Source organism: Gasterosteus aculeatus, chromosome 6 (assembly GCF_964276395.1).
Source record: "Gasterosteus aculeatus chromosome 6, fGasAcu3.hap1.1, whole genome shotgun sequence".
NCBI classification, from domain to species: Eukaryota; Metazoa; Chordata; class Actinopteri; order Perciformes; family Gasterosteidae; genus Gasterosteus; species Gasterosteus aculeatus.
This window is the reverse complement of record NC_135693.1, coordinates 11921614-11945618: the sequence shown is the minus strand read 5'-3', so window position 1 is coordinate 11945618 and position 24005 is coordinate 11921614. Positions and strand designations below refer to the sequence as shown.

At 45.0% G+C, this 24005-nt stretch overlaps 1 protein-coding gene across 17 annotated transcripts in view; it reads right to left on the bottom strand.

Annotated features, from left to right (window-relative positions):
* The window catches only part of marchf8 (membrane-associated ring finger (C3HC4) 8), a 47318-nt gene that overhangs the window by 4087 nt on the left and 19226 nt on the right, over window positions 1-24005 (bottom strand). For 4 of the 17 annotated variants that reach the window (XM_078104422.1, XM_040179180.2, XM_078104421.1 and 1 more), the window contains exons 3-8: window positions 11420-11470; window positions 7070-7149; window positions 5862-6815; window positions 1933-2113; window positions 1164-1299; window positions 121-135 (exon numbers count right to left, since the gene is read on the bottom strand). In XM_078104422.1, the coding sequence (XP_077960548.1) occupies window positions 121-135; window positions 1164-1299; window positions 1933-2113; window positions 5862-6815; window positions 7070-7149; window positions 11420-11470 (1417 nt within the window). Of the gene's footprint in view, window positions 1-120; window positions 136-1163; window positions 1300-1932; window positions 2114-5861; window positions 6816-7069; window positions 7150-11419; window positions 11471-16750; window positions 17369-24005 lie in introns of those variants that run through there. The other 13 variants (XM_040179174.2, XM_040179173.2, XM_078104427.1 and 10 more) reach the window with 6 other exon arrangements.

The following is a 24005-nucleotide window of genomic DNA, read 5'->3' as shown; positions in this document are numbered from 1 at the left end:
TTTTAATCCTGAAATCAAGGCAGACAAGGGAAGGGAAGTGCAGTTGGAAAAGAACCAGACAGACACACATGACAGAAAAAAAACCCAACACAATTTGAAAGCCAAAGTTAAAATGTTTACCTGGGATTCTGCCGGCTGCATGAGTGAAGAGAGTGTAAGTATCACGTATTACCAAAGACACACAAACAGACTGATCAAAAAGCGCAGAGATTGAATACAAAGTATTATAGTTGGACTCAACATACAACCATGAACATTAAAATGAACATGAACAGTAAAAGCATCTTGGAGCTTAATACGCTTTGCAAACAAATTGAGAGAATAAAACCTTAAAGCGCGTCTCTGTGTGACTCTGCAGAGCCCGAACAGGACTGGTGGAGGAGCTATTTGGCATCGCCATGGTGACTGAACCTGACAGCCCACAGGGATTCTAACACGCCTGAATCATCAGGTCGGGCTAAACAGGCACAGCCTGTTCCTCCATCTGTATGCGGCCTCAGAAGCACCAAATATGGCAAAGAGGAGCGAGCGGTGCCAGCGCATGATACGACAGCTCGCGCTTAAACCAGCCGTCTCCGGTTTTCGCCCAGATGACGAGGCCACGGCGCGCCGTTAATCAACCGGCCGCCAGCTCAGTGGTGCCGACCGCTTTAGATAGAAATAAGGAGCGGTTCAGGATCCCCAACGGCCTGCTGACCACATGCTTGAACAACGCACACATCTTTATTGTCCCGAGGGCCTTTTGTTGAATCACTGTGGTGACTTTCAATTCATCATTAGATCAGGCACACAAAACCTGATCCAGCTTCCTTGAAGTTACGAAAGAACCAAAACCAGCTCGCTCTGAAAGTCACAATCTCAAAACGTGATCTTATGATGGTGGATGGAAAGATCCAACATCTCTTTTCTTTTATCTCTAAACTTTTGTGAACTGAATTGAAGTGAAATTCCAAACAGACAGAAAATGTCTCCCATGTCTGCATATTTTTGGGCCCCCGGTGCCCACGCAGCTTCCGAATTGAATGAAAGTGAATTACGCAAACACTTACACCAAATTTCACTCAATACTCCAATACACTCCTAAAATAACTACGACATCTAACTGCAGACATCTAACCATACCCGATACAAACAACCGCGCTACGCCACCGGTCTGCGCTGACCTTGTTTGATTTCCTCCGCCGTCCTGTCGATGAGGACGTAGAGAGACCACACCACGCAGGTGATGGCGATGACGTGGAAGGTAACCGAACACATGATCTTCCGCCTCTCGCTCGCCGTCATCTGTAGCTTCTCCCACTGCAGCAGAGAGCACAAAGGAAGGACATCAACACAACACATGAAGCGACGACACCGCGGAGACATTTGAACACAATGCGCACATCATCAAATCAATTCTGTGAATAAGCACCGCAGCCTCTCATCATCCCAAAAAGCATTCCTTTGATTGACTTTGACTTGGACGAGTCGGGCCTTCGGAGCGCTTCCATAAACACGTTACAACAAGTCGACGGCCTCATCTGATCCCTGAACAACTTCAGTGTCCACCGGCGGCATTCAGAAGCTATTAACAGCCGAGCATTTGTTCAGGGAACCGTTGTGCAGCTAATGAAGGGTGGAGGGATTTTAATTAGTGTCCTTTTATCTCCGGGCCACAGCCAATGATAAGAGGCTTTAATGGGAGTCTTCCATCTCCGCCTCCTCCTGCAGAACAACTTCCACTTCTGAAAAACACTTCAAAAATCGGTGTTGTGCTTGTTTTATCCGTGTGGCTGATTGGAGGAAGCTTCAGGTATTTTCTGCGTCACGTCGAAGGAGGGAAGTTTGGACAAATGGAGGTAAAATGACTATCAGTAGAGGCCGAACTAATTAATAAGTGCATTAATTGACTTCAGATAAATATGCACACATCCAATCCTAAACATGCCTTACCTTGCGCAGTGGCTTGAGCTTGGTCTCCATGATGAACTCATATTTACAGAGCTCACAGCAGCGGGTGTCCGAGCTCTTGATCCATTGTTGAAGACAGGACTGGTGGACGAAGCGCAGGCTTCCCGTGCAGTGGCACGGAGTGATCAGGGGACTCTCTTCATCGCCTTCACAGTGACAAATCCTACAGGAGACAAAAGGAAAAACAGTCAACAACAAGCCATGAGGCAGATGTAACGGGAGGAGGACGGGGAGGTGAGAGAGGAAACGTCGAAGGCAAAGCTGACATATTTCCCCAAACTCCAGGAAAGTTTCAAGAAGATATGTCCGCCGACCTGCAGGCTTTCCCAGCAGCAATAGGAGAAGGTGTTTAGAAAATGCTCATTAATTCCACACCTGCAAACGATTTAGGAAAGCAAGACAGGTGGGAACATGATTTCACACGCACCCGGAAGACAATACATGTCCCACATGAATAAATTCAAATCAAGTCCAACTCAATCCAAAGCACTTCAGTTGCAAATCAAAATGACAATTTCAGAAAATATCCTCTTGTGTACTTGCAACGTCGCAGCACAGAATAGATCAAAAGCAATTCAAAACTTAGCAACAACATTTTTAGGTGTTGGAAGAAGTGATCCAAGTTGTCTAATATTATTTACTATTCTTCCCACTCAATGTTTAGTTTGATCAAGTTTGCATTTGTACTAAAACAACAACAACAACCTGTACTAATATTACTACTATTCATTACTTTCAGCAGTTTATTAATGATATCTATATAGAGTATGCTCATCACAGTACGTATGTGTGTGAGTGGGTTTTTGGCAGAGAGCAGTGGCTCTTCTTCGGGGCATCAAGGAAACGGATTGAAAGAAGGTGCAGATGGAGAAGAGAACGGGTTCCTCAAATGGGATTGACTTCATCCCGGTTCAGGGAGGATAAGAACACATTATGAAGACATGCTGAGTAAGTGAGCGAGCAAGATAAGGTGTATTTTCAGACTACACGGTTAAAGCGTTACGAGATAAGACAAAGTAAACAGGAGGAGAAAAATAGGTCTTATCAACGGGTTTCTCAACAGATGAGGTGGAGAGTGGAATGAAGGATAGAGGAGGCACAATTAACATTTCTGGAAGTGTTTTCTCGATTGGCTATGGCTGAGCTGAGCGGTGTTTTATTGTATGGATCACAAGACAATAAAGGGGAGATTCTCTTCCACACAGTGGATCAGTAACCAGCCGGAGTCCCTGGACTGTCTTACTGCTCATATGAAGGGCCGGCACATACTCCGATAGAATTGATGAATTATTCTTATTTTACGAATTCTTGTTGTTGTTTTTTTAAGTGAGGGAGGCTATAGCGAAATGAATTCCACCTCCACACAGAGTCACGGTGGAAAGTTTATGATGCATAACGACATGGGGGGCGGAAAACCTCAGGGACTTTTGGCTGAGAAATTTGGGTTTCATGCTGGATATCTGCTAGATACTCTGTAAACTGCTGCAAATACTCTTTAAAGATAGAAATCTCAGAAACTGAGCGAACCAAATTCAGTCTTTCAAAGTGACGGGTGTTTCATTGGTAGATTTCCCAGGACCATCACAGACAGCAAAATGCATTTATTGTTGTCAGCAGCAGCACATTCATAGTCCTTTTAGGCATGGCAAGTTAAAATAAAATTTGCATCACTTGAGCAGCCAAAACACAACCAATTTAAAAAAAAGGAGGATTTTAGGGGGACAGAGGCACCATTTCAGTGTGTCTGCATTAAAACACGAAGCAAAACCAGTCGGTGAAATCACAAGTACCATAAATCGAGAGGGAAGAACGCTCGGCAACATTACACCACAGTGAGGCATTCACTTTGTTAGTGTTCACTCTTGTGTTTCCTCATACTTCTTCTGTGTCAATCACCCCATCTTTGCACTCCTCACTCACTACCCCCATGTGTTGCTTTAAGATCCCAACCCTCCAGGCAAGCAATTATCAATTTATTTTTTAATCCGTTTATACATTTCTGCTAAACAGAAGTGTGACATCTGAGGCGTTCTGTTCTCTTCTGTTCACTTTCCAGTTTACAGGCTGAACCGTTCACACTCTGCACTGCTAATCACAAAAAAGCATATTCATTTTGCAAAGGCTGCAGCGCCTGGAAGCCATTTCCCTTTCCCCTCACTGCATGCTCAAGAAGTTACTTGTCTCAATTTCTGTGGCCATCCTTGGCTTAAAAGAGAATATTAGTCGTGATAAGAAACTACCTTTGGGAGAAGGAGTAAGGACTAACAGATTCTATTGGATTATTTCTAAATTGTAAAAGCTTAAAAAGGTATATCTGTGGGTATCAACAGCTCGATGCAACCAGGTTACCGTCCCTTTTCTGTCTCTATCTGCTGCGTCTTTAGCACATGCTCGAGGACGACAACGCATCGGAGCAGAGCTCGCAAGCCTCCAGTCACCAACAAAAAGGGGAGAAAAAGCAAACCCAAAAACTGGAGGAGATCAAGTCCGACTACAATACTTATCATTCACTTCAAAAGGTCGGCCATGTTTATCAAACGTCCGAGGGGTTACATAAGCAATGTGGGATTCTAAAAAATTTACATAATGCAGCTTTGGGAATATTGAAGAGGAAGGAAATGCATTTGATATGTTTATCAAGATACACGCGGGTGTATTTCCTTCCTCTTAAATAGAGGGTAAATGTGTTTGTAATTAGTCTACTCTACAATGTGATATTTCTGATAAAGAGTAAGACTACCGATGATTGGCAGGTGATTTTTAAACAACCTAACACACATTGTTGCAGGTGACCGCTCTGCGGTCTCAATACACACCTCAAGCCACCTGACGGAGAGCTTCCACAGAGTGTTTTGCTTGTGTGAGTGTGTGCACCGGGACTACGAAGGCTATTCGAAGCCAATAATCTGTCTCCTGATCTCTGAACTGGTCACCTTGCCAGTTCTAAGCTCAAGTTTCTCTTTGAGCCCACAGCTGACGTGCAGTGTAAGACGTATAATGGGAAATTGACTACATGCACAGACAACAGCTGAGAGAAATAACAAATTCCATTTCTTTGTCCCCCAGGACTTAACCGTCATCAATCCAGTGAACAGCCACCAGGCAGAGTATTGACAGACAGATACTGTGACCGTAACAGAAGCTCTACGTGAGCTACGAAGGGCTCAAATTCTATTACTTTGCAACTTAGTAACATCTTCTGCATCCCAGCATGATCGTGACCTGGTCAGAGATTAAATATTACGCACAATCGGTCATTCCTAACATTGACTGACTCATCAGATTACACACAGACTGCCACGTAAAAAAAAAAAAAAAAAGACGCCGGTTCAAAGTCCATCATCGTGCACCGTCTGCTTCTGCTGCACAATTCCCCAGACAAACACTTCATTCCCAAATATATGATAATAATATTTTCTACCCTGACTTCTGCCTTTCTATCTGACTTAACGTTGCCCCCTGGTACTGCCTCTACTGCAGAAATGACATTTTATAGACAAAACCAATCACCAATTTTCACAGCCTAGGACACGTTAATGCCGCATCGATTCAGCAGCAGACAAAATACTTTAAAAAACACTGCAAAAAAACTGAGACAGCCTTGAGGTAACTTTGAAGTGAAATCAAACGGCATAACATTTAATTAAGTTATATTTCTGACGCGTGAATCAGTGCAGCTCAGGGTGTTGTGTGCGGACTGTGTGCCAGCTTCTCCTGAATAACAGCTCTACTTCCCATGCGGGCGTTTGGAGGACAAATGTATGTGTGAGATGTTTGCTAGGAGGGAACACTCCTGGCGGAGAAGCGTAGACTACTCCACAGGGCTCTGGGGTGCTACTAACGGCACAGGGATGGTCTAGCGAGTCACAGGAAGGGTGGGTGCGGATCAAACCATCCAGACAGTCACCCACCTGCACCAGTCTCCAGAGAGCGAATAGGGGGACAGTGGCGCGGTTTTCTCTGACAAAGGGGACGGGCAGCAGTCCAGGTCGACATCCTCGTCCATAAAGCACAGGGGGGCTACAAGAGGCCCGGTTCCGGCCCCGGTGACTGCTTTTGGAGAGTCCGGCCGGCCGCTTCTCATCGGAGCCGCACTGAGCCGGTCCTCCTCGAACACGTCGTCGTCTCCCAGTAGGTCTTCGACGTGGAACCCGGACTTGCTGCCTTCCAGCATGACGCTGGAGGACTTGGTGGCGTGGAGGTGGGACTCATAGCTGCCCAGCTCGGAGCACTGCAGGCTGGCCGAGGTAGAGGATCGGGAGAAGGGGAGGAGGAGACGCAGGAAGTTGGCGCTCGGAGAGGGGTGAGGCAGGAGAAGGCTGTTGGAAGGAGGAGGAGGGGCGATGGCGGCAGGCGCAGACGGGAGATCATTGGCGGTGGGGGTCCCCAGCGCGCTTTTGTAGTTGTTGCTGCTGCTGCTGCTGCTGAAGGCGGGGACGAGGTGGGGGCGGGTACATGTCGAGGAGGTGGGACCGGGGATCTGGCGCGCGGGTGCCGCGGCCAGCTCGCCGCTGGGTGTGTGCGCCGCGCGCTCCGAGCCGGTGGGCCGAGGGGGCTCGGACTTCAGCTCCAGTTCTCCCTCGGAGCAGGCGCGGTCTATAAAGTGCAGCCCGCGACACAGGCTGTCCACGCGCTGGCCCACGTCATTGAGTGACGCGGAGAAGCGGAGCGCCCCGCTGGGGTGGAGGTTGACGGAGGACGGGCGCAGCAGGGAGAGCCAGTCTCGTTGTTTGGCGTGCTTAGAGGCCGGAAGGGCGTCTGCGCACAGAGTGGCGACCGACCGACCTCCTGAACCGCGACAAGTTTTACCGTTTGAGCTCAACAGAACCACCGCAGTCTGCCTCTGACAGTCCTGAACCGGGCAGCTAGTTTACGCCGCGTTTGTGCGTTTATGAAAGCGGATTGCGATCGGGGACGGTGGGGCGGAACGGCAGGAGAAGGAATGAGAAAGAGAAATGGGAAAACAATATCATGCATTTGAAAACAAAGGAACTTAAAAAAAAGGGGATATGGGGTTTAACATTTTTCAGCAAGTAACACACATCAGATTAGGAACAATGATATAGATTCAATGTATTGTTCTCAGGTGTTCATGTCAGGGAAACGAGGTGGTTTGTACCTGCAAATGTCCTGGCTGGAGGGAGAAACCGACGTCCTGGAGAAACTGCATGGAGCGTTGACCGAGGTCGGACTCCCCGCCTGAGGAACAAAACAAAGAGAACTTAAATGGCTGTTGCATTAATCAACAGAGGGCTGCAAATCATATTCTGTGTTACCAGGAAAAGTCCTGTATGTGGGGAAGTGCCCGAATCTGCTCTCTTTACAAAGAGCCAACGCGCGTCACACACGGACGCACTGGGCAGTAAAAAAAAAACACGACAGTGGCAGATCATTTGTCTGATTAAAATAGTGCCCGGCGAAATGAGCCCGAGTGCGTCACAGAGCAGGCGGAGGATCGGCGCTGCCACGGAGCGACGCGCTCAGGAGACAGACCGCGAGACAGAGGGAGGGTTCAAGGAGGCGCTGAGAGCGGCGCAGCTGGAGGACGAGAGGCTGTTCAGCCGCCGCCCAGAATTTCCAACAGATGCTCCCCTTCAGCGGAATAGGTTTATTTAGACTTGGTCTGGTTTGTTTGCGGTTTTGCCCATTTACAAAATGAAGGGATTCTCTAACTACGACAAACACAAACAATCTCACACACTGTTACAGCTCCTCATAGCCCAACAAGGACCAGACCTGAATGAGTTGTTGGCCGCGGTGCTCCATTGGTTTGCAGTTTGAGGATCTGACATCGCCAAAGTTCAAGTTCCTCAGCTAAAGAAAAGTCTTTTACAGCATCGATTAGCTTTTGGAAGTTGTGGAACTAGGATGTAGTGTGGGAGATCTTGTGGCTTTCCAAATTCAAAATAAGAATAATTCCTATGACTTTTCGTAGTCTCCACCCACGGTGACTCCTGGAGGTTCTCTCTTCTACCATTTTCGAAGCCAACTATTGCTTTGACAATGCATCTACAGTGTGAAAGCATGCGTAATGGGTACGGAGGGACGTTAGCCAGAAGGATTAGTGTTTGGTCTGCTAACGTAAAGATAGGGCCTTGCAATTTCAATAAGAAACTAATTACCTATTGATTTAAATTCCAACTAAGTGGAAATGTATGGCCCACTGGCCTGAAAACAAAATCAATAGAAAATTCAATATCTTGCCGTGCCCTTTGGTCGGATTCTCACAGCACAGCTTTCTCTTTTCTACTGTCCTTTTGGAGTTTATGTAAGGTTGCTTTTATCCGTAAAGTGTAGTTTATTGTATTTTAACAGCTGATATTCAAGGCTGCAGTTTATGGCCTCTGGAATACAAGATGTCAAATCAACAAGATATCAGTGCGTGATAGGAAAAAAACCAAAACATTATTATAGCACCCATCGCTATAATTAACAACATGCCAATTCAGCTCTTCACTTTAACACGGAGTGAAAAAAGGAAACATGTGCCGAGCAGAAGCATCATAGGAAAGCTTTAGACGGAGTAATTGGATGAAAAGTAGCAGATCAGGTTTACTGATGACACTGGATGTTCCTCATTATATAATTTAACACAATGTTCCAGCGCCCGCCTCTGTTAATCATTCATGTGGTCATCTTTGGGAGCCGGCCGATAGACAGAACTCTGGCTCCGAGTCTACGCAAACAGCAGGGAAGTAATAATCTGATGAACTTCCTAACGGCCGTATGACTCGTCAGACGTCTGTTCTTCTCTCATGACGAAGACCTTCGATGAGAAAACAGCTGCCGGCGTTTAATGTCAAAACAAAAACACTGCAGCCGTTAATATCCCAAACGCCGAGAAACACCCTGTAATGAATCCCTGTTTATTGTGCGTTTAAACAGTCATTAACATAACAAGTTTCCTCCTCTCTTCCACTCGTGTCAACTGTTCTTCATCAGCCTTCACTCCTCTTTTAACGTCTCCATCTGTACCTTGAGAGAACTACAGCCTCTGATTTTCTACCCACAGAGAACAATTCACTTTCAACTAGTGTCGTGTTTCTCTGGAAACCTTAAAGTGACAGATCGAATTCAGTCACATGATCAGTTCAACTCTGAAGCAATTATTCAGCCAATCATTCCTTTATTTTGAAGCAATCCAGCGGGTGAGAACCAGATGCTTGGCAAACCACCAACAGCAGCGGATCACTATTTGGTGTCTTGTTAAGGACTAATAGTTTAATGCCTTCCCGAAAAAGAAAAAAGAAAGAAGCGTAGGCGGCATTTCACAGCTACGCTAAAGAGGAACAGCAACGGCTAAGCCTCCTGACCCGGCCGGGTGGAAAATGTACTCTTGCCAAATGATCAGGAAATCCTCAGGCTGCTCAGGCTTTCAGAGCAGCTTCTTTATATTCCGCACTGACCATTCCTTCATTTAACAAACATGGTGATTATTTGCCCTCAAGTGAACCTTTCTTCCATAAAGTTTAAGACAGGAATAGCTTAGAAAAAAAAGAGACACCTTCCAAATGCATGAAAGAATGAACAGATTTTTTTGTGTGCGGCTACACGTATACATCGATATATGAAAGACTAATCCCCTGCGGTGCCGCGCTCGCTGATAAAAAAGGCATCAACACCTTTATAGAACAATTTACCCTGCGGCTAAATGCTGCAGCTCGTTTTTCTGTTATCATCGCCGTCTCCCGCTGTGTGTCTAATGCAGGTATTCCAGCGAGTGCCGGAAGTAACGAGAGAGAGGATGTTTTACTGAGTCACTCTGGAAGAGGACAACGCGGTTCCATTGAAAGAAAAACAACAAAAACTCAACAGCAAAGGAAACACAATTATTGGTATTCTAACAGGTTATGGGAAGAAAACTAGAGCAGCTGCTTTGACAGAATGAACAAATTCTTCGGATGTTTGAGGACCAAAATACAAATCATCCAGACTGTATTGTCGCGCTAAGCTGGAGATGTTATGAAATATTTGTCTCAGGCCGATGTTGTGTTTATTTATGTAGAGATGCATCTTTTTAAGTAGGTCACCGATTCATTTTGGATTGGATCTGACATAAGCCAGTGATTCAGCTTGAATCCATGCCATGTGAAGCAAAGAGGTTCGTTTTGGTGTCTTTATTTTGAGCCTGGCTGCAGCTCCTATTGAAATTCATAATAAAAAAAACATGTTTAATGGATGTTAACTATTGACAAATAGAGAAGATTAAATGAGTAATTAGAAGTCTGTTAACGTAAAAAAAAAAAAAATTGAAATGAAAATGTTTAACTATTCAACAGCAATTAAACTTAAAGATAAATAAATGTAGAAAATGTAATAGAAAAATTGAAAAATGAATGAATTAAATTAATCAGATGACTCCGGATCATAATAAATGATGACTAAGGATCAAACATAAAACCTGTTGAGCAGCCATACGAGTGTTCAATCTGGCAACAGGCCTTCAAATCAAGCAATAGTACAAAAGTCCTTTTTAATACTTAATACTAAATAACTTTCAGGCATTTGCCTGAAGGCAACTGACTCGACAGTTGACAGGATGCATCTTATCTTCAACATAGAGAGCAATCAATCTATTCAGCTCTGCCGGGTTTATCGGCTGCACTGCAGTCCGTGTAAAGTGGAGCCGTGGTTGTTTGCGTGGAGCGGCGCCTGCAGCAGCGTCATGAGCGCCGCGATGCTGTTTACATGCGGCAACTATTCTGTGACACACAACGTTTGGCGGCCACAACTATTTTGTGCTGACAGGCAGCTATTTACTTACTATTTGCCGGCCCTCCGCTTCGCGTCACAAAAGAGAGTAACGCGAGTAACAAACTAATTTCAATAATTGTAACTGCGTTAATTTATTTAAAAAAATACTTCGTTACATGCTCGTTACCGCTAAAAGTAGTGGAATTACAGTACTTTGTTACTTTGTAACGCATTACTCCCAACACTGGCTGTAACCATGGAAATCTGAACCGCTGTATTTGTCACTTAGGTTGCACCTCCCTCTTCCTCATGTATAAACATTACTTTGCTTGTAGATCAAACATTGTGGGAGCGCGCCCCCTCCCCCCCCCCGGTGATAAAGTGACCTTGACATCCGTTTGCACGGAAAGTGAAGGGTTTATCCTATAAGAAGCTCAGGTGAGCGAGGATTGAAACCTTTGGGTCAAACCCTGAGCAGCGAGGACGAGGAGGGAAATGAAATCGAGAACAGATGAGCGTCACAGAGAAACATCTCGTCTGACAGCCAAAGTGAGCAGAGCTGCTCTCTGGAGGTTCATCAGAGGGGCAGATCGGATTGAGGTGATGTGAATCTGGAGAGGCAGGTTATCATCAGCTGCACCGTGTGTCCATCTGTTGGGTCAATCGCCGCCTTCCTCCCCAGCTTCACCTCACCGCCGCCCTCCCGTCCTCTGGCTCTGTAGCGCAGGAAGGTGATATTCATACAGCCCCCCCCATCTGTATGCGCTTTGCTCACCTTTGATATATTGCTGGACCTGCTTGCTGAATGACCCAGAGGCTTCTCATTCTGTAAAAAAAAAAAAAGAGGAGAAGAGTCGCAAGTCAAGAGGGTGCAAATTCAAAATTTCAGAAGTCAATTACAAATTCTATTGATCTGAACACACGGCGGATAATGGGTTGCGTGAATGGCAAAAGGCTTCATTTGCAATGTGTGTGCTTTATTTGACCAGTTACTACAATCAAAGCTACGATCCATCCCGGAATGGATCCAAGGGACAAACAGTTTCAAGTGGATTGAAGTAACAATGAAAGGTATTTTACGGTGTAAATATGGTGATATGAATGGGACAATGTTGTTACAGGCTATAGCAGGACTAGGACGGGAGGATTCATGTTTGTGCACGGAGGAACACAGCAAAGCTACGTGTTTCTGCAGCTGAGCCCGAGCGGTTTGGCATCTTAAGTTAATCGAGTTTTTCTGGCGCAAGACTAAAAGGAGCACAAGACATCATTACATAACGCATCTGTCCTGCCGCCGTATCAAACGGTGTCACAATGTTTGTATCATCACACAGGGAACAAAACAGGCCGAATCTGCACAAGTTTTGTTCTACGACTGTAAACGATCCTCAATTCACACTCTGTGTTTTCCGCTCGCATCCGACATAAACAGCCACCGGGGTGTTGTACTGCGTTCAGTGTCGCTATTAAAGCCTTGGTGCCTTAATGATGATAAATAACTCATGGTTACATAACGCCGGGTTCACGCCGGGTCTGGCAGGGCTGTGGTGCTTTGTGCAGGGGAAGCATGGCCATATTAAACAGTTGGGGACCATAATTTCAGTGCACACAGTAGACAACATTATTATACAACAAGAGTCATAGAAATAAACCAGTATTCCTATGAAGGAATAATGCATGATACTGATAGGAGCTCAAAATGCTCCCTAACATGGCGAAGGGATGACAGCGAACTCTTAACAGCACAAACAATGGCAGAAGTGGAAACTTAGTCGACAGTGTTTACCTGAGAGGTTGCTACCATGAACCAAAACACCCATCGACATGCACTAACATGCATGGAAAACACGCATTGGTGACCTGGCTGTGTTTGTTAACTAAATGATCCAATAACGGAAAATTGATTCTCGACATTAAAGGCATTTTAAGAGATGTCTTAAAAAATGGCCCCATCTAATACAGTGTTCATTTACGGAGATAGTTGTTGCGTCTTCACACATTGATAGAGTTGTTGAATGTGGTATGTCCTCAGTTGAAAAAGTGCAGAGAAATTCGCTTTTATAATCTCCTGCTATAAATAGCGGACATCATACAAGACTGTAAAGTAAGACGGAGGATTCCAGTGAATGATAGACAGCGGTAATGAGTGGACTGTCGAAGGAATTCAATTAGTGAAATTAATGAACGGAGGTTTGAGCTTGTGCGAGCGACTCTTTTTCTTCTCTGTAAATTCAATATATATCCACATGACCTCGGCAAGCTGCTTGATTCTTCATTGAATAGAGGTGTCCAGCAGCTTATCTACACCTCCGTCTCTGACTGCTCAAAGTAAAATGCGTTCTTCTTTTATACTATAGAACAATGCAACCACTGTTCAACTGAAAGGGCGCCTTTATTTCTATGAAAAACAACAAGCGATGGGTTTTGATAGAATTTAGAAAATGTTAAATTGGACGTCATACAACAGAAATCATAGAAATAAGGTTGGTCACGGCATGGAATGCAGCTGGCAGAGAAAGGATTTGATATATAGCAATTAAGACAATTTAATTTCAAAATCGATCACATTGGTGTATCAAGGTGGACAATCCTCTCCAAAAGAATTTATAACGGGATACACTTGCCAAGATAACTGGTTTGTGAATGCATTGGCTACAGAACAATGACATAGTCCAATGTTTTGGTTGTATTATATTGGTCAAGTGTAAATCAATAAATCTAGCTAACTTTTTGGGAAAACTCATCCCGTTGTGAGGGATGTTCTTTAAATGTAATGACATTTAATTATAAAGTCAATGAAAGAAGGGTCAAATTCAAATCCCCTTCTACTAAACGGCTTTAGTAGTCACAGATTTTAGCGAAAAACAACAACACGCTAAAGAAGACAAGCAGGACTATGTTGCCGTTAGACATCGTGCCGCTTCAGATAAACGGACAGGTGAGGGAGTAAAGCTCCTGGATCTGCATGTATGACAGAAGGCTCGGGGCAGACTGCAAAAGGCAGCGGTGGAATCGAAATAGCTTTCCCGCATATGAATGGCATCAGCGTACCCTGATCTGCTTAGGGCTGGTCATTCTGCCAAATGCAAATCTCAAAACTAGGCCACCCTTTTTGTGTATTTATTTTAGATGCAGAAGTTGCTGCAGACAGGCTGACAGAATTCTCCTCCACAGAGGAAACCGATTCTGCCGCATAGCCTGGGCCAGACAGATCTCGCTCAAGTCACCTAATGCTGGCAATGACAAGTAGGCCATTATAAAGAAATGAAGCTAAAAGCAGAGAGATATCGGAGGAAACATTCAATTCCCATCCCAAGCTCCTCCCCCCTCAGGAGGTCACAGGCGCACATCCTTGCAGCAAAAGCAATATCAACATCCCAGACAAAGAATCCCTCCTGGAAAGGAAGTTGGCCTTCATGTGCTTTCCGCTCTCTCCGAATGTCCATCCGGAGGAAAGCCGGCGGAGTGGGCAGCTGAGCAGGAGGGTGTCAGCACATGCTAACTATCAAATACGCACAGCAGCAACAGCCGTTGGAGCGCTCGGCTGATCAGACTTCTAACCAGACCTAGAAGAAGTGTGTATTGTAAAACAGGGATGTCAATAACTTTAGCTTCGTTTGAGGGGTTATTCTTTGGACCCGAGAGGCATTAGATCAACAGAATACAACCTCACAGCATAAATGTGTGTTTGTGTGTAAACTACGTTAAACTGAGTTATCATGCAGAGTTAGACCCCAGCAAGGAAAATCCCAGACTGCATGTGAATAAGCACGTGTGCGTTGTCCTATGGGCAGGATGTGAGCTTGCGGTTTCCCCTCCTCCTCCTGGTGCTTTATCCGTCCTTCATCTACTTCATCCTTACATCAGGACATTACATTACAGGATATGAAAGGAAGGGACACTGACCATCAAATTCAGACCGTGTGGACGGTGATCTGCGCTGGCTGTGCACCTAGTCGGGCTATGTGGCGGTATTATAGATGCAATCCCAGAGTGCAATCCAGCGATAACGAGAGCAACAATAGGCAAAGACAAGTGTGACAGTATCGGAGTCGGCTTTATTAAGTTAGTAGTGGGGTGTTGTCCTGTAGAGAGAGCGAGGGATCCCAAACTATGGGGGAGTATTTCTGAGGGTCACATTTCATCACAAGCTGCACTTGCGGTCAGGCCCCATCCACTGGACACGAGTCATTCTTTATGACTGGTCTGAAAAAGTCCAGCCGCGAATAATTAGTTCAGTGCCGGGCCCCTGAATTAGCTCGCTTATTAGTAAACCATCAGTTCCCCTGTGATATATGTTCCTGCAATAGCAGACGGGCTAAGAGGTCCCCTCAGCAAAGACCAGAGGAATGGGTGTTTAACTAAAGAAGATTAATATTAAGTGACTGGTATAAAACAGTGGTTCAGTAGTACTTCCTTTAAGAAGGGAGTCAAAGTGCCTAACGGTTTCTTTATAGCGCGCAGCAGCTGCTTAGAGAAGCACCCGTTGGGGAAATGAACACCCGATCTGAGGTGTAACATTTGAAACAAGTTCCTGTTTTAAAAAAAAAAAAAAAAAAAAAAAAAAAAAAGAAAAAACATCCATCCTGCTGAAAACTAACTGCGTGAGTTCTTCTTACTCTGCACTGTTGAATGTGCTTGGGGGGGGTGTTTGAAAGCTAGCTCAGTCTGAAGAAAACAACATGATAAAGAGAAAAACCACAAGCGTGGGAATGTTATAAAATGACCAGCTTATGAGTTATAACATCGTGGTGCTGTAGGAGAACCACAGCATCAAACACGACAAAGTCCTGCGTTCAACAAAGAAACCTCGGCCATGCGGCCCTCTCCTGTCCAGCCTCATCTCATACTGCTTTTCTTCCTTCCTTCCCCTTCCTCATTTACCACCACCACCACCACCCCCATCCTCCTCCTCCTCTCCAACAGGTCTTAAGCCCCTGCCATTACATGTGACTGACTGCATTAATCTCCCCCTCCCCCCAGCTGTAGATTTGACACAAAGCTCCACGATTTGGCGCATCAGCAGAGGATGCGATATGCTAAGCGATAGACGTGAAATGTATTCTTGTCAGGTCCCTCAGCCTCCGAGGCCTCGTGGGTTTGCGTGGGGTTCCTTTGTGCGCCTATTTGCAGCAATCGCGCTTAACGTGTAGACTCCTTTCCCTTGTTGGCCTGACACCACATCGGTAAAGTTGGCACACAGAGGAAATGGAAAGCAGCTAAGGATGACTGAGCAGCGGGGGTCAGCGAGTTCACGTGCGCTGAATCCGACCAGATATGGTATTTCACAATATCCAGTCCTTAATCTATGTGACAGCACACAGATTGCTGTAACAGATCATTGGAAAAAAACCAACATGCAACCACGTCAATAAAACAATGCTCATGGGGCATTCGAGTCATACAGTATTTCTATGCACCCCCACGCATCCTGAACAAAGGGCAGAGGCAACAAAGAAAGTGGGTCAACCTTACACACTGTAGGAGGTGGCAGATGCTCCTCTGAACCGCACAAACAAACATGTACTGTAAAAAGAATAACTACATACAGGGTTCAGAGTCCTCGATGGATGGCGCTGAACAAACAAAACCCACATGAAGATCGTAAAGGAGAATACAACAAACAATCTAAACACACGCGCAACGGCGGACGTTGCCGGGGTACGGCCACTTCTGGATGGATGGAGAGACGGACAATTTCTGACTGTTCCTGCCGATTCATCCACTCCTTTACCCCAGTCACACACACACACACACACACACACAAAACAGAAAGAACCACACACTCCTGGCAGCTTGCTCGTCCCTCGGTTAACGCAGTATTAGCGCTCAGCCACCGGAGACAGAGGGCCTCACCATAACAACCACTCAATGGAAACTGCAGTGAGTCTCCTTTCCTTCGGATACAATAGTGTTTACTTCATACACGCCTCATATTTTGACAACGGATAGACAGATTACATGAGGTGGAGTGTTATCTGTAATGCAATGGATGTAGAGTGTGCACCCTGTAGCAATATAAACGACAGCATCATCACCATCAACACAAATCACACAAGACAAAACATACACAGCGGCGACACCATCGAGAACAAGTTGTCTGTACCTTCATTTTCCAACAGGAATTCATGTCTCGATGCTGAAGTCCCCTCTCTGACACACGCACACAACCACACACCCAGACAATGGTTCCTCGGGGGAGGTTACATGCCCAGTCTGTAAATCCTCGAGGCGAGACGAGCCGGAGAAAGAAGCCTCTGCAAATGCGGAAGTGGAGCAGCGGCGGCGACAATGTCAGCCGTCGCCGTGGCGACTGCAGCTACGCGGCACAGTGAGGTAACAAAGACAGACGGAGGAGAAGACGGGGAAGAGGCGGCAGAGGGAGGGAGAACAAGCAGCTGCCCTACATTTTCTTCACGTAAGCACACAACACAGTGGCAGAGCTGCTGCTCCTTGTCCAGGCTTGCTTTCCCTCTCAGCTGCACACACACAGTCAATCCTGTACTGTAATCCCATTGGCCGAGCATCCACTTCCTCCAGCTGATCTTGGTGAGAGGTGGGGGGAGGGGCGAACTGTGGTTGAATCATTCATGAGGGAGGGATGTGGTGTCCTTTAAATAGACTCCGCTCTGCACACAGAGCTTAACCTCAAAGTAACTCATTCTAACTGGACTTAAGCCTGTAACTGAAACTTCCACACGTCGCCACACACGCACACAGATGCTTTGCCTCGGACTGTTTAGTGACAAACCGTCAGCCACCAATCCACCATCATTGTCCACCAATCAGAGGCGCCGTTGCTGCTGGTTCCGCCAATCCCCGGCAGGCAAAGAGGGAGGCAAGGTGCAGCAGAGACAACAGAGGGAGATTCATTTCACACATCCTCATTGCCGTTTTGAAGGGCGGAGTCATAATCACTAAGCAAAGCACAATCACACAAATATACACCAAAGTCCACTAACAAACACACTAATTTAACCGTCTCATACGGTTTAGAATTTACGATGATACTGGTTTGCTCTGAAAGTAAACGATAACAAGCAAGATGCTTCCAACTTTTGATGGACAGGATGAGGGAGGGCAGAGATCACCAGCAGGCCGCATTCAGTATTCACATGAAGAGTCCTTTAAATCCCCTTATGTTAAACATTTAGTTATTGTCTCCTATAAATAACGTGTACCCCGTTCAAAGGGTTAGAAAAGAACTAAAGCTTCATACCGCAGATGCTTACAACCTGTGGGCCTTAATGAGGACTTTGATACGAAAGCTGTGTAAGAAGGGAGACTTACGGTTCTTTATCGACAGAGATCAGGTCCCTCCCATTGGCTAATGAGCTGAGCAGCACTTTAAAAGGCTTACAGTCTTACAGCATGTCCACTGGCACGGCTCGTGGACTTTAAACAGCTAACGCAACAAATGCATTTTACACCGTTATGCTTTACTGCATACTATTCCACATCTCAGATGAAGATATTTTATTTTTTACTCCCACTGTGTTTATTTTTACAGCTCTTACCCTTTCATTTGAAGTTAAGAATCTTACGTGAACAGTTTATAAAATACCATGAAAGCTTGATTGAAAATGAATCCAATGAATGGCATGCTTCTGCAACTGCGGCTTTACGCGCAGTCGCGTCGATGGACTAAAAGGGTTGCGCGTGTTGCAGAGCAATGCACCGCCAGAGAATAGGTGGAGTGATGTTTTTTGTCGAAGACTACCTAGAGAATGACATCTTTGTGTGGAAGTCGTTGGTTTGTTTAAGAATACATAAAAAGCAGAGACTTTTTGTCCTTTTAAAAACTGCCATATTATGCTATGAAACCGGAAATGTGAGACTCCTGAAAGGATGTTAGCAGACCAATCACAGCCTTGCGGCATGCGTAAGACTTGCGTAGCTTTTGACGCTAGTCTAGAAAAATTGGTCGAATCACGCAAGAAGGGGTAAAAAACGGGCATGCGAGGGGCCCTTGTGTGTCCCTGCGCATAACCATAAACTAGGCTTTAAGCAGATACAAATATAACTGCAGGTGGAGAACATTGACAAGCTTTGATTTTTTTGGTTATCAGAATGCCAGATGACTATATTTGAATATGAATGGAAAAGGCCATTATCCCGATTACACACTAGGTGGGATATGGTAATATATCACGATACAGAGTTATTCACATATCGCAATATCGAGTTAGGCGCAATATACCGATGTATCGAGTTAGGCGCAATATACCAATGTATCGAGTTAGGCGCAATATACCGGGACACCAATGTTGGGTTACTCGTGATATAGATGTGTAGACACGCCGACATGCCAGTGTGTACCGACAATACAGATATTATTGATTACACACGATACAATAGCCTTTTCCATTCATTCAAATACAGTCATCCGGCATTCTGATAACAAAAAAATATCAAAGCTTGTCCACGTTCTGCATGTTGTAATCAAATCTACCTGAAATTAGAGCACGAGATGAGGAAACAGCTGGACGGAAATGAAGCAGGGGAGAGATTGTCCGTGAGTAAAATCAAACTATACGTTTATCCCTTGTTTAATATTCTGTAAAATGTTAAATAACTGCACAGGAATCCTCTGCTGATCTGCTATGACCGTATGCAACGCTTTGATCTGGGGCTTTGCTTTTCATTTACATATCTGTAATGCAGCGGCGGATGGTTTCTGAGCCTCGTACATAATACATACATAATCACACCAGAATCCGCAAGCAAACATTAAGTGGGCCATCACTGCGGCAACACAACCACAACACAATGCCACCAACTCACCCACACAAGATAACAAGTGGTTGACTGAATCAGATTTATTAATTCGCAGCTCTTCTCAGTCCGCTGTCCTCTTTCTACAATAACTTGCCATCTCTCAATTTTGATACCCAATGGAGCACATCTATCTCAACCTGTGAAAGCCGATGGAGATGAGGGGATAACTAATGAGTGACCCGTTTCTGGCTGGAGAGTCGACATAACTGCCACCTGTTTAATGGAAAAATTTGGCTATGTTTCTAGTGCAAAAAGATCCATAAAAGAACTTCAGGCACTCATTTGTATGCAAGTAGGATTGGGACAAGGAGGATATCATGGGTGTCAAACACAAAAAAAAAAATAAAGTTTTTGGCTCCGACATATACACATTATTTAGAGTTTATAGTGTGCTCACATGATGCATCTTACAAATTAAGTGCAGTGTTTAATCCAACCCAAATGAAGTATTTATTCCAGCACGGGAGGAGATCTGAATGTACTGGAGGAGGGAAGTTGAGGTCGACGTGAGATCAGGCCATGATGGCATCAACACTGGTCATGATTAAAAAAAAAAAAACAGTATGAATCATTTGTTCAGTGTTAAAATGGCTAAAATATATATGTGAGTTGCTTTATTCAGTTCAGCACAGGTTAAAATATTTCTTAATGTTAAAAGGTCTAGGGCACGGGTCTCAAACTGCGGCCCGCGAGCCACATCCAGCTCGCCGGGGCGTCCGGTTCGGCGCCGGCGGTCAGGGTACCGACTTTGGCGTACCGTCAGCACCACCCCCTCGCCGCCCGTACCGTTCACCGGTCGGACAGTCAGCGCCGCTCGGATCTGAACACAGTGTTCTTCCCCCAGAGTGCAATCTGCAAACATCAGTCGTGAGGTTTAGTCTTTTCAGAATCGCCTAGTGTTTTTTATTAGCGGTCGACTTTGCTCTGAATCACTAATGAGGCACTCATGAGGTTAGGGCACGGAGCATTACACAAAGTACTTAAAAGAAACGTGGTGATTTACGGGGTCATGATGTTTTGTCAGAGGAGTTGTAGTACAATGCAACAGAGTAGAGGCAGTGTGTGACTGAACCGAATAATATCTGAAAAAAGAAAAATACTGAAATGTATCGGACTCTGAAGAGCACACTAAACAGTAGATCACCTTTGTATTAGTTATCTAATGAAACTGAGGTTTTGGTTTGGATGTCACAGGTTATAAAATCCTTTGCATCACACACACACACACACACACACACACACACACACACAGACAGTGTCCAAGAGGAGCTGGGCAAGTCTCTTTAGACAGATGTTTACTGAAGAGGGACAGTACAGATGACATCAAAAGACCTTCTCTGGCCTTTACAGGAGCCGTACTGTAACCTAGAGCACATATGGAACGGTAAAGCACCACAAACTGCTGGTCCATGGTGGAAACGCAGATCTTTGGGCCCTTTAAATGGTTTCCTGTCATAGAGTTTAGGTCCTGACTGACGTTTGTTATCTAATGCACACGCACGCACACACGCACGCACGCACGCACGCACTTCCCCTTTCTTGAACGTCTGCCTGCAACTGGGTTGATCAGTGTTGGAGGAAAAAAGCATCTGCAGCATTCCCCCATGTCGACTGAAGCGTTGACTCTATCAGTCTCCACATCCGCACCTGGAGTGAATGATAACCTTCTGAATTAGATTAGGGTTTCAACAGTGCATTGTGTCCAATGAGGAGCATCGGACGTCGGCAGAAACCTGTGGCAGAGGCAAACGCCTGCGCCACCTCACAGTAGCTTGGATTAATGAATGCTAAATACTTCCCAAGGGGAGGGAGAGGTCTAATAGGTAGGATGAGAACCTCTCCAACTTAATTAAAATTTCACAATGTGTGTGTTCATTGAACAAAAAAAGCGGTTGAGATGCGGACAGAAGCACATCGGCACAATAAATGAACTCAGTGTTGTTCAACCCTCAACCTGGCTGATGTCTCTGGCATCAAACGGCCAACCACGGGATAGATGAACAGAAAAGGGCAAATATTTGATCAAATATCTTTTTTCTACAATCATCCGTGGCAATATAAAAGAGAATCACTTTTCCTACTATTTAAGGAAAGAAAAAAAAAAAGGCTGCATTGCAAACTTAAGCATGGATGTATTTCAAATCCATGCACACTCAGAATCATATTGTCTCCAACTACAGCTGCACTTCTCCTGCGCTTCAAAGATCTGATTAGGATTTGGGGGATTGTAAGTGGCTTCCTGGCACACAAACATGCCTGCAGTTATAAAAGCTCCATCATCCGAACCTTCCATCCCTGCCTTACCCAGAGCACACAACAGGTCGAGATAACCTCAGAGAAAATTCTTAACAATTAGGCCTATTGTCTAGAGACAAGAGTGACATAATGTTGAAATGGCACATCTGAACTGAAAAATAGAAGCTAACTAGAAACACGGCATGCATTTCCACACAGGAAGTCCCAATAAGTGCTATTATTACATACATACTCCTCAGAGGTCTGTTGTTTTGCAGATGAACAAAATGCGGCCGAAAAGAGAGAAGACTACGTCCCTTTTCCTTCAAACTCTGCTCATTTCTAGCATTCGATGCTTTGATGTTCTGTATCCCAGTGGGCTTCAATGCTATTTCGGTCTCCTCCTTACAGATACCCAAGCAAAGTAACCATTTACGACATCTTCTTCCTCTCCCACCTACATGTACTAATGAAAATGACGGAGCAGTGAATGCCATTTAAAAAAAAAGTTCGACCTCATTTGACTCCTAGATAAATACGGTGAGTAGCAGCAGAAATATACATTTCAAAGACTAATCGTCCTGCATGCCTCACGCCTTCAATTAAGTGAAAGGTAGATTAGCATTTTAAATGTCTGACAATGATCAAAAGGTTTAAGCAAGAGCTAAAACATTTTTATTTTAAGTGCCATTATAGTCTCCGTTACAACCCCGTCCCCGACATGTCGGTTTAAAGTTGGCATGGTTTGAGGAGAAAACAATCCTTCTTGAAGCTGTTGCACAGACTTTAACCCGTTGTACTGGTTTGGAGGCACCAGAGCGAGTGTTGTGACGATTAGATGCCAGTTCCTGGTTCAAAACCTCAGACTCACGAGGGCAAGAAGGGACCGACCGCTGCTCGAAGCCCAGACACACTGTTGGTCTGCTGCCCTCTGCTGACCTGGTCCTGCACATACCCTCAACTCCACAAATAAACTTTGATTGGAGACAAAAGAGTGAGGCTTTATTTTATCCAGATCCATTTTTTACTGATAATATACCCATTTTTAATAAGTTAAAATGAAATAAGTTTCATGAAAATGGAGAAAATACATCATACAATAACGTTATTCATTTATGGATAGTTGGAGTTTACAATACATTTACGATTCTTCTAAATCTGTTGAACTGTGTGACTGACTCTTGGTTGAACCCACGTTAGCATTCATTTGGTATTAATTAACTGAAAGTAGAGCAATTCAAACAGAGTCTCTATTAAACCTCATATTAAATACTCATTCAATATTCGGTTGACAAAAGGGGGAAATTAAATTAATTAAAACTTATCAGTTGAGTTAAGATAACGGGTGCATGTTCAACAGTAAAATGCAATGACTAGTGCAGTTCAACAGAATTAGTTTTGGTGACTCTTTAAAAGAAACGGGAAACGCAACATTAACTTTTCAGTAAGTAAAAACAAGAACCTCTACGTCACTTTGAACTCCTCATTCTCCTCAGCTGCACTCGCAAACGTCCAAAAGATCAAAATCCAGGTGACATCAGCCCTCTCTGAACTGCAGCCTGACGCGCCCGATTCTTCCATCTCCATTTGGCCGAAGCGCTCACAGGCCACACGGCACAGCTGTGAGGGTCTCACACTGAGACCGCAGCGAGGCGTTCGGACTCGCGTCGGGACATTTTTTTTTAGACAGCAGTGAGATGGAGGAGAGTGACTTCGTCGCGCCGGGAAACCAAACGAGACCAAATTCAAACCAGACGCGATTTACTGAAACTCCCCTTCTGCCCCTGGAGGATGTTTCCACCCTCCACGAATGCCTCCGTGACCACTGATGCTCACATTAAGTAGAGCCGAGGTTTACACGCAGCGCTGAACGCGCTGGCTCCTTTGGACATAAGAGTTAGTCTCGGCGAAAGATAACTGCTCGGAATAACCGACCTACTTTAAAACCAAGGCCTCGTATTGTCCAAAATGATTCATTTCACCTCTGGGTGAGGAGGAGCGCCACAGAGAGAAAGGGAGGAAGGTGTGCAGAGAAGCAGACCACATTACTAAAGCCCGTCTTTTGAAGAGATAAGCATGGAGCCTAAATCTAATGGCTCCCAGCTTATCCACCAAGCCTCATTTCTTCCTTCATCTTCCACTGCTGAAATCTGCCATTTCCCATTCTCCATTCGAAAAGAGCACCGTTTCCACATGAGAAGAGACTGAAATCTGCTCTCAAGAGGGAGCAGATGTTGATATTTTCCCGATGACATCTTTAGGCTTTTACAGCGGTTACCTACCGCTTGCTCCATCACACTGGAGCCCTTAAAACAGGATCAGCAAACCTTCCTCAGAGTACAGAGCCT